Below are 11,255 nucleotides of genomic sequence, written 5' to 3' on the forward strand. Positions count from 1 at the left end.
GTTATTGATTATATACATTGATATAGATGCATTATATTCAACATAATGTATTATATTAGAAAACAGTGTTTTAACATAGGAACCTTATTTTGCGGGTGGTGGTGTTACCCTGGGGACAATTTTCAGTTCGTACCTAAAAAAAATCAAAATAGCTATCCAGCTAGCTTGGGAGCACAATCTCAAACTCAACGGACAACTAAACATTTTTGCGATAAAGATACATTTATTGAAATACAATAGTCTTTTGCGTCAAGTTTCAACAGTTTGACAAATTACGCAGAACGTTTAAAATCTACAATGGCGTCGCCCATGGAAATGACAGAATTGTATGACAACGCTTTGCTTGGAATCTTGCAGCATGTTGGAAACATCCAGAATTTCCTTCAGGTCTACTTTGGCTTCCTGTACCGCAAGACAGACTTTTACCGTCTGCTGTCAACCCCCAACGACCGTATGGGCTTCCCTCCAGGGGTGGCCGAGAAAATGGTCCTAAAGGTAGCAAATGTAGCTTACTTACTACTGTAGCTAACTAGTTAAATATTTGACAACTTCTGTGTTAGCCGTTTAGGCTAGCCATTTTGCCCCCTAGAATGTTCGGAAGGCGAGTTGGTACCATGGTACTCAATAGAACTAATAGGAGCTGGCAGAGTGAAAATGCCCTAAAACAAGGCCTATTTTTTCGTGATTACTTCAAAACTACAGCAACCAGCTGGGACATATGGTAATATTATGAAACTGGGCTCCACTGCGGATACAATGATCTAGTTTTTATCAGGAAAAAAAGCATTGCTAAAAATGTAATGTGTCCATCCTATCCATAGACCTCTGCTCAATATAGACGTAATTTTTAAACGTACACTCAGTAGTATGACATCAGCATAAACAACGGGTCGATTTACCTACAACATCAACAGATGGGAACTCGGAAAAAACTAGGTGAAAATCATGACGTCAGCGATCTTCAGGTCGGGAATTTAGAAAGATGACCGAGTTTCCGACTAGGAATTCCGAGTCAAGTGGTCTTGAACAAGGGCCTGCTCCAAGCAAATTACTGTTGAGAGTTAGAATAGTAGAATACATAAGGTGCAAGTTCGAAATTTTCAAAAAAAAATCAAATTTTATGTCGGTCACTTACAGTCACTCAATTAGCCATGTCAGCTAAACATTTTTAGATTGGTAAATTAGTCTAGCCAGCTATCTAAACTTCTAGTAATCGTTGCCAAATACCGACGTGTCACGCAGGGCATGTGCCCAGGGCCCTGACCTCCAGGGGGTCCCATTGATTTTGTTAGTCACTCAGGTATCATTAACATGGCATGGTAAAATGTGTAGAATTGCAAGAAATTAGCTAGGGGGGTGGGCCCTGGAGGTCAGGCGCCCTGCGTGACCGGATGGTATTTGGCTATGATTGCTACAGTTGTTTTGAATGTGGCATATGACCCACCCTTAACGTAGTTGCCAACAGTCGGATGTATCCGCTTTTCAGGGGTTCAGCAGATGTGGGAACTCCGCCCATGCATTTTCTTTTACGCCTGCTATGATAGGTTAACAGTGACCTAATCTGGCAAGACTACCATTGTTGGCATCTCTCCTTGCGTCTAAACTCGTATGGGAAAATATGTTAGTCTGATGTTAGGCTGATTTGGTTATAAGTTGGGATGTCGTCCCCTTTTCTATGATGATGCCATCTTGCAGTCTATCTTTTAAGGTGCACAAAAAGTGATTAGGTGGTTGATTATGGACTTAGCTCGTCATGTCTCTGTTATTCTCCACAGTCCTTCCGTCTGTTTGAGCATGTGGCTGAGCAGGACAGAGAGAGGCAACAGAGGGAGCTGCAGCAGAGACAGGAGGCCAGGATGGTGCCCCCCGCGGTGCAGGAGCTGGAGTTGCAGGCCACTGAGCAGCCAGAGGAGCCAAGGGGGGAGAAGACAGAGCCTGATGCCCAGAGAGAGAGCTCTGACTCAGCTTCTGGAGAGCCCAGTACAGCCTCTAGCACTACCTCCTCCAGCCAAGCCTCTTCCAGCCAAGCCCCAGACTCTATTCCACAGCCCCATTGCAGCAATGTGGACCAGCAGTCATCACATGGAGACCAGGCATCAGCCTGTTCAGCATCTACAGAGTTAGTATTGTACTGCCTCTCTTGGCCATGCCAGTATGACTGGTTCTTTCTCTGAGCTTTTTCAATGCTTTAGAAAAGGGTCCACGAAGTTACACAATACAGGTCCACAACTGTTAAATCCTGTTATAGATGGGACATTTACATATTTGCTGAAATGCTCTACAAATAGGTGGCAGTTTTGAATTTGGTAGAATCTCCTTAGTGGCATGGAATTGACCCCAACTCTAAAACCCACCCTAATACCAACCCTTGTATCGATTGCTTCTTCCACTGTGTGTGTGTGTGTGTGTGTGTGTCAGTGGTCAGGTGGTGCAACAGGCCAGTCCAGATAGTTACAATGGGGCGGTGAGGGACACCTACAGCTGGTCTCAGGACTACACCGACGTTGAGGTCCGGGTCAACGTTCCCAAGACCGTCGTCAAGGGCAGACAGGTGAACACGACCACCACAGGGCTCCTCTTTCTACATATTTCAACCTTTTCAAAAACAAATCAAATTTATTTATATAGCCCTTCGTACATCAGCTGATATCTCAAAGTGCTGTACAGAAACCCAGCCTAAAACCCCAAACAGCAAGCAATGCAGGTGTAGAAGCACGGTGGCTAGGAAAAACTCCCTAGAAAGGCCAAAACCTAGGAAGAAACCTAGAGAGGAACCAGGCTATGAGGGGTGGCCAGTCCTCTTCTGGCTGTGCCGGGTGGAGATTATAACAGAACATGGCCAAGATGTTCAAATGTTCATAAATGACCAGCATGGTCAAATAATAATAATCACAGTAGTTGTCGAGGATGCAGCACCTCAGGAGTAAATGTCAGTTGGCTTTTCATAGCCAATCATTAAGAGTGTCTCTACCGCTCCTGCGGTCTCTAGAGAGTTGAAAACAGCAGGTCTGGGACAGGTAGCACGGCCGGTGAACAGGTCAGGGTTCCATAGCCGCAGGCAGAACAGTTGAGACTGGAGCAGCAGCACGGCCAAGTGGACTGGGGACAGCAAGGAGTCATCATGTCAGGTCGTCCTGAGGCATGGTCCTAGGGCTCAGGTCCTCCGAGAGAGAGAAAGAAAGAGAGAATTAGGGAGAGCATACTTAAATTCACACAGGACACTGGATAAGACAGAAGTACTCCAGATATAACAAACTGACCCTAGCCCCCCGACACATAAACTAATGCAGCATAAATACTGGAGGCTGAGACAGGAGGGGTCAGGAGACACTGTGGCCCCATCCGATGATACCCCCGGACAGGGTCAAACAGGAAGGATATAACCCCACCCACTTTGCCAAGGCACAGCCCCCACACCACTAGATCTGTCTCTTATACACATCTAGATGTGTATAAGAGACAGCTAGAGGGATATCTTCAACCACCATCTTACCATCCTGAGACAAGGCAGAGTATAGCCCACAAAGATCTCCGCCACGGCACAACCCAAGGGGTGGCGCCAACCCAGACAGGAAGATCACGTCAGTRACTCAACCCACTCAAGTGACGCACCCCTCCCAGGGACGGCATGAAAGAGCACCAGTAAGCCAGTGACTCAGCCCCTGTAATAGGGTTAGAGGCAGAGAATCCCAGTGGAGAGAGGGGAACCGGCCAGGCAGAGACAGCAAGGGCGGTTCGTTGCTCCAGAGCCTTTCCGTTCACCTTCACACTCCTGGGCCAGACTACACTCAATCATAGGACCTACTGAAGAGATGAGTCTTCAATAAAGACTTAAAGGTTGAGACCGAGTCTGCGTCTCTCACATGGGTAGGCAGACCATTCCATAAAAATGGAGATCTATAGGAGAAAGCCCTGCCTCCAGCTGTTTGCTTAGAAATTCTAGGGACAATTAGGAGGCCTGCGTCTTGTGACCGTAGCGTATGTGTAGGTATGTACGGCAGGACCAACTCGGAAAGATAGGTAGGAGCAAGCCCATGTAACGCTTTGTAGGTTAACAGTAAAACCTTGAAATCAGCCCTTGCCTTAACAGGAAGCCAGTGTAGGGAGGCTAGCACAGGAGTAATATGATCAAATTTCTTGGTTCTAGTCAGGATTCTAGCAGCCGTATTTAGCACTAACTGAAGTTTATTTAGTGCTTTATCCGGGTAGCCAGAAAGTAGAGCATTGCAGTAGTCTAACCTAGAAGTAAGAAAAGCATGGATAAATTTTTCTGCATCATTTTTGGACAGAACATTTCTGATATTTGCAATGCTACGTAGATGGAAAAAAGCTGTCCTTGAAACAGTCTTGATATGTTCGTCAAAAGAGAGATCAGGGTCCAGAGTAACGCAGAGGTCCTTCAGTTTTATTTGAGACGACTTTACAACCATCAAGATTAATTGTCAGATTTAACAGAAGATCTCTTTGTTTCTTGGGACCTAGAACAAGCATCTCTCTTTTGTCCGAGTTTAAAAGTAGAACGTTTTCAGCCGTCCACTTCCTTATGTCTGAAACACAGGCTTCTAGCGAGGGCAATTTTGGGGCTTCACCAACAAACAAAAAAATCCTTAATGTTTATAAATGCCTGTTTGAATTATTATGATGTGATGAGTTTTCTGTGTCCAGTTGATTCTTGAGTTAAACATTTCTCCTGGGGTTGTACCATGTAATGTATGTGAAGTATTCATGCTTTAACTTCTCTTTGTGTGTGTCCGTGTCAGGTGTGTGTGAGCATGCAGCCGGGCAGTGTGCGTGTGTGTTTGAAGGAGGAGGCAGGAGAGACAGTCCTGATGGAAGGAGAGCTCACACATAAGATCAACACTGAGAACTCACTATGGAGCCTGGAGCCTGGATGTTGTGTGGTGGTGAGTGACACACACACACACACACCTACAAATGTATCTAGACACACTCACTGACACAGCCTTCCTCCCTCTCCCTGTAGTTGTCTCTCAGTAAGAGTGGGGAGGTCTGGTGGAGTGCTGTGTTGAAAGGGGAGAAGGAGATTGATGTGAACCAGATCAACAGAGAGCGCTCCATGGCCACGGTGGACGAGGAGGAGCACGCCGTGCTGGACAGACTCACCTTCGACTACCACCAGAAACTACAGGGCAAGCCCCAGAGCCACGAGATGGTGAGAGCACACACACACACACACACACACACACACACACACACACACACACACACACACACACACACACACACACACACACACACACACATGCACAAGAGTGGGGACACACATGCACAAGAGTGGGGACACACACATGCACAAGAGTGGACACACACACACACACACACACACACATGTAAACACGCATTCACTACCATCAAACTAACCTAAGCCTCATGATGTTGAGAAGAGTATACAGTTGAAGTCGGAAGTTTACATACACTTAGGTTGGAGTCATTAAAACTTGTTTTTCAACCACTCCACACATTTCTTGTTAACAAACTATAGTTTTGGCAAGTCGGTTAGGACATCTGCTTTGTGCATGACACAAGTAATTCTTCCAAAAATTGTTTACAGACAGATTATTTAACTTATAATTCAATGTATCACAATTCCAGTGGGTCAGAAGTTTACATACACTAAATTGACTGTGCTTTAAATCAGCTTGGAAAATTCCAGAAAATGATGTCATGGCTTTAGAAGCTTCTGATAGGCTAATTGACATACTTCGAGTCAATTGGAGGTGTACCTGTGGATGTATTTCAAGGCCTACCTTCAAACTTAGTGCCTCTTTGCTTGACATCATGGGAAAATCAAAAGAAATCAGCCAAGACCTCAGAAAAAAAAAATTGTAGACCTCCAAGTCTGGTTCATCCTTGGGAGCAATTTCCAAACGCCTGAAGGTACCACGTTCATCTGTCCAAACAATAGTACGCAAGTATAAACACCATGGGACCACACAGCCGTCATACCGCTCAGGAAGGAGATGTGTTCTGTCTCCTAGAGATGAATGTACTTTGGTGTGAAAAGTGCAAATCAATCCCAGAATAACAGCAAAGGACCTTGTGAAGATGCTGGAGGAAACAGGTACAAAAGTATCTATATCCACAGTAAAACGAGTTCTATATCGACATAACTTGAAAGGCCGCTCAGCAAGCAAGGAAGAAGCCACTGCTCCAAAACCGCCATTAAAAAGCCAGACTATGGTTTGCAACTGCACATGGGGACAAAGATCGTACTTTTTGGAGAAATGTCCTCTGGTCTGGTGAAACAAAAATGGAACTGTTTGGCCATAATGACCATCGTTATGTTTGGAGGAAAAAGTGGTAGGCTTGTAAGCCGAAGAACACCATCCCAACCCTGAAGCGTGGGGGTGCTTTGCTGCAGGAGGGATTGGTGCACTTCACAAAATAGATTGCATCACGAGGAAGGAAAATTATGTGGATATATTGAAGCAAAATCTCAAGTTATCAGTCAGGAAGTTAAAGCTTGGTCGCAAATGGGTTTTCCAAATGGACAATGACCCCAAGCATACTTCCAAAATGGCTTAAGGACAACAAAGTCAAGGTATTGGAGTGGCCATCACAAAGCCTTGACTTCAATCCTATAGAGAATTTGATGGCAGAACTGAAAAAGTGTGTGAGCAAGGAGGCCTACAAACCTGACTGTTACACCAGCTCTTTCAGGAGGAATGGGCCAAAATTCACCCAACTTATTGTGGGAAGCTTGTGGAAGGCTACCCGAAACGTTTGACCCAAGTTAAGCAATTTAAAGGCAATGCTACCAAATACGAATTGAGTGTATGTGAACTTCTGATCCACTGGGAATGTGATGAAAGAAATGAAAGCCTAAATAAATAATTCTCTCTACTATTATTCTGACATTTCACATTCTTTAAAATAAAGTGGAGATCCTGAATGACCTAAAACAGGGACCTTTTACTAGGATTAAATGTCAGGAATTGTACAAACTGAGTTTAAATGTATTTGGCTAAGGTGTATGTAAACTTCCGACTTCAACTGTAGGGACACGTGGAGGAATTTGGTGCTGAACTATGTTGAGTCCAATTGTGCAGTTCTGTATTGTATGTACAGTGCATTCTGAAAGTATTTCGAAACCTTGACCTTTTCCACATTTTGTTACGTTACAGCCTTGTTCTAAAATGGATTAAATCGTTTTTTCCCCTCATCAATCTACACACAATACCCCATAATGACAAAGCGAATACAGGTTTTTAGAAATGTTAGAAAATGTATTAAAAATAAAAGAACAGAAACCTTATTTACATAATTATTCAGACCCTTTGCTTTGAAACTCAAAATTGAGCATCCTGTTTCCATTGATCATCCTTGATTAGAGTCCACCTGTGGTAAATTCTATTGATTGGGCATAATTTAGAAAGGCACACACCTGTCTATATAAGGTCCCACAGTTGACAGTGCATGTCAGAGCAAAAACTAAGCCATGAGGTCAAAGGAATTGTCCGTAGAGCTCCGAGACAGGATTGTGTCGAGGAACAGATCTGGGGAAGGGTACCAAAATATTTCTGCAGCATGGAAGGTTCCCAAGAACACAGTGGTCTCCATAATTCTTAAATGGAAGATGTTTGGAACCACCAAGACTCTTCCTAGAGCTGGCCACCCGTCCAAACCTTGCAAATGGTTGAAAAGAGCCTTGGTCAGGGAGATGACCAAGAACCTGATGGTCACTCTGACAGAGCTCCAGAGTTCCTCTGTGGAGATGGGAGATCCTTTGAGAAGGACAATGATCTATACAGCACTCCACCAATCAGGCCTTTATGGTAGTGGCCAGACAGAAACCACTCCTCAGTAAAAGTCATATGACAGCCTGCTTGGAGTTTGCCAAAAGGCACTGGAAGAACTCTCAGACCATGAGAAACAAGATATTCTGGTCTGATGAAACCAATATTGAATTGGTGCCAAGTGTCACATCTGGAGGATACCTGGCACCATCCCTACGGTGAAGAATGGTGGTGGCAGCATCATGCTGCGGGGATGTTTTTCAAGCGGCAGCGACTGGGAGAGTAGTCAGGATCGAGGCAAAGAGGAATGGAGCAAAGTACAGAGAGATCCTTGATGAAAACCTGCTCCAGAGCTCTCAGGACCTCAGACTGGGGTGAAGGTTCACCTTCCAACAGGACAATGACCCTAAGCATACAGCCAAGACAACGCAGGAGTCGCTTCGGGACAAGTCTCTGAATGTCCTTGAGTGGCCAGGCCCAGAGCTCGGACTTGAACCCGATCGAACATGTCTGGAGAGACCTGAAAATAGCTGTTCAGCCACTCTCCCCACCCAACCTGACAGAGCTTGAGAGGATCTGCAGAGAAGAATGGGAGAAACTCCCCATATACATGTGTGCCAAGCTTGTAGCATCATACCCAAGAAGACTTGATGCTGTAATCACTGCCAGAGGTGCTTCAACAAAGTACTGAGTAAAGGGTCTGAATACTTATGTGAATGTAATTTTTCAGTTTTTTGTGTAGATTGATGAGGGGGATAACTATTTAATCCATTTTAGAATAAGGTTGTAATATAACAAAATGTAGAACCAGTTAAGGGGCCTGAATACTTTCTGAATGCACCGTATGTATGTGGGAATTCCATTCTCACAAGTTCTCTCTCTCTCCTCATATAGAAGGTGCATGACATGCTGAAGAAGGGCTGGGATGCTGAGGGCTCTCCCTTTAAAGGACAACAGTTTGATCCCTCCATGTTCGACATCCCCTCCAGCGCCGTACAGATGTGAACACACAATGTTGGGGATTGGGGTTGAGAGACTGAGGAGGGTTAGCAGATTTATCAGTAGAAACTGCCTGGTATTTTAAGATTTTTCTTTCTTTTTCTGAGTGATCTTTGAATAGGAGGGAGATGAGCTTTGTTACTGTGTTCTGACTGATGTGACATACCCGGGTTGTGTTCATTAGGGACCAAACAGAAGAAAAAATACAAACTGTGAGGAACTCCCTGAACGCTCATTTACGTTTTCCATTGCAAAACGTTTTTAAAAACCCTTTCCATTTCGAGCCCTAATGAACATGACCCTGAACATACCTGTTTAAGTGTCTGTCTGCCCACTGAACACACCTGGACCTAGGAGATAGCTGTACAGACACAGGTCTAGGATCAGATGACCCTCCCCATATCTTAACCTTCACCATTGAGGTGGAGAATGCAGAACTGACCTAAATCAGTTTCGAGAGGCAACTTCCAGGTCCAGATGTCTGTGGTGTTTTACATGTAGACGACTGATATTGGTTGGCTAAATACCTCCCTGCCATTTTCATTTTTACTGAGGTGTGTCAGTACTGTGTGCCTGAAATAAATGAAATTAAATCAAATCTGCACTGATGCGTTCTCTGATGTGTGTGTGGGCTGTGTGCTGTGGAGCGGCATTAAAACCTATGCGTCCTTGCCATAGAGATGCAAAGAGTTCTCAACATTGTATCTGCCATTATGGCGTCTGTGGCAGAATGGGAAGTTCCATTTGCATTTTTGTTTTTTTGTTGCTGTATTTATTAGGGATCCCTTTTCCATCCTGCCAAGGCAGCAGCTTCTATTCCTGGGGTCCAAACACACCAAAGCACCCACATTGAGGCAATATCCACTTTCAAGTAGTCTATTTTGTTTAGATTTTTGGAAATAAGTGTAAAGATAATATTGTTGATTTACCACCACTTCCAGTGCTGGAGTCTTGAACCAAATCTGGTCATTTATTTATTGTGGCCATTAGATGGCGGTGAAATAGCTGAAATACATTTATAAACTAGTCAAAACAATTTGAAGAAGTCATTGGCTGATCGTTCCCAACCCATAGGAATACCCACCCAGTTGACTACTTTAAAATGGTGACAGCCCTCAATGGCAATGTCCATGCAAAATGGGTTATTGCTAAGTAGAGATCTCTATATTTCTCTATGGATCCCTGTAGATCTACAGAGGTGCCTGGCGGCAGACTTGACATTTAACAGTAGTGCCAGACGAGGGCGCTATAAAAAGATCTCTGATTCTCCTCAGTGCAGTATAATATTCCTTCTTGGTCTGAGAATGGCAGTATCAGATGAATAAGATAAAAGATGGATATCAGAACTAATATATCTACAGATGCTCAGACAGACAGCATAGACACCGACAGCCCGTTCTTTAAAGATTAATACAGTCACACACAGTTCTTTAAAGATTAACACAGTCACAGACAGTTCTTTTAAAGATTAATACAGTCACAGACAGTTCTTTAAAGATGAATACAGTCACAGCACAGGAGGTTGGCAGCACCTTAATTGTGGATAACGTGCTCCTGGTAATGGCTGGAATGGAATTAGTGGAATGGTACAATGATACATCAAACACGTGGTTTAATACCATTCCATTCACTTAGTTTCAGACATTATTATGAGCTGTCCTCCCCCAAGCATCCTCCACTGAGTCACAGATATTCCTTTAAATATCAATACAGCCACAGAGAGTTCTTTATAGATCCATACAGTCACAGACAATTCTTTAAAGATGAATACAGTCACAGATAATTCTTTAAAGATGAATACAGTCACAGACAATTCTTTGAAGATCAAAATGATTGTCTTTCTCAGATCTGAAGTGTCGAAGCTTTGCTCCTAAGAATAGGGTTATTCGTGATGTCAGTGCAGAAGAACAATCCAAGAATAGAGACAATAGACAGTAGCAGCCTATGACTCCGCAGGTCTCTTCCATGCCAGGTCAGTTACATCCAGGTCAGTTACACTGGTGCTTTAAGTTGCCCAGTTCTTCAAGTGGACTGAAATTGTATATTTAGGAGTTTTTATTCGTCATGCGTTAGAGTCAATTCTATCTTACAAGAGGGGCAAGTTATCGCAGGATACATTTTGAGGTACTGCGTTGAGCACCGGCCCACCTCAAGCAATGATGTTTCCTACCATGGACCACACTTTGGTTTGAATTGGTGTGTCGGGTCATTGAAAAAATACGATAATCAAAGTATAACAGTTTAAGGATATTTACCTGTCTAACAGTTTCGACACACTAAAACATAGTCCATTTTATTTGGGTAGACCTCAAAAAAGACCTCAATCAATTGTATTGCCTTTAGGCTATAGGTGTTCCAGCTGCTACACATGATTGGTGATGATGCCAAAGCCTGTAAAGAACATATCTGATTCTGATGTGCCATGTGTTGTCGAGCCGTTGCAATTCCCCCTGGTGGTGGGAAATGATGTGTTGAATTTACAGCGCCCTCGCCGCTGCA

General features: G+C 43.9%; 1 protein-coding gene across 1 annotated transcript; it reads left to right on the plus strand.

Moving 5' to 3' along the window:
• The first annotated feature begins 113 nt into the window (after window positions 1–113).
• On the plus strand, window positions 114–9,351 carry nudcd3 (NudC domain containing 3). The gene is made up of 6 exons (XM_023984434.3): window positions 114–495; window positions 1,776–2,119; window positions 2,419–2,551; window positions 4,761–4,904; window positions 4,985–5,173; window positions 8,652–9,351. Exons 1-6 carry the CDS (start codon window positions 298–300, stop codon window positions 8,760–8,762), a joined length of 1,119 nt encoding a protein of 372 aa, XP_023840202.1. The 5' UTR covers window positions 114–297; the 3' UTR covers window positions 8,763–9,351.
• Window positions 9,352–11,255: the final 1,904 nt, after the last annotated feature.

This window comes from Salvelinus sp. IW2-2015, linkage group LG4q.1:29 (assembly GCF_002910315.2).
Source record: "Salvelinus sp. IW2-2015 linkage group LG4q.1:29, ASM291031v2, whole genome shotgun sequence".
Taxonomy (NCBI): Eukaryota; Metazoa; Chordata; class Actinopteri; order Salmoniformes; family Salmonidae; genus Salvelinus; species Salvelinus sp. IW2-2015.

Excerpts from the sequence above, each read along its gene's own strand:
- nudcd3 (XM_023984434.3), top strand. The coding sequence starts at position 298 with ATGGCGTCGCCCATGGAAATGACAGAATTGTATGACAACGCTTTGCTT. Across the intron at positions 2,120-2,418 it reads GCCTGTTCAGCATCTACAGA|TGGTCAGGTGGTGCAACAGG; the intron begins GTTAGTATTGTA and ends TGTGTGTGTCAG. Across the intron at positions 4,905-4,984 it reads AGCCTGGATGTTGTGTGGTG|TTGTCTCTCAGTAAGAGTGG; the intron begins GTGAGTGACACA and ends CTCTCCCTGTAG.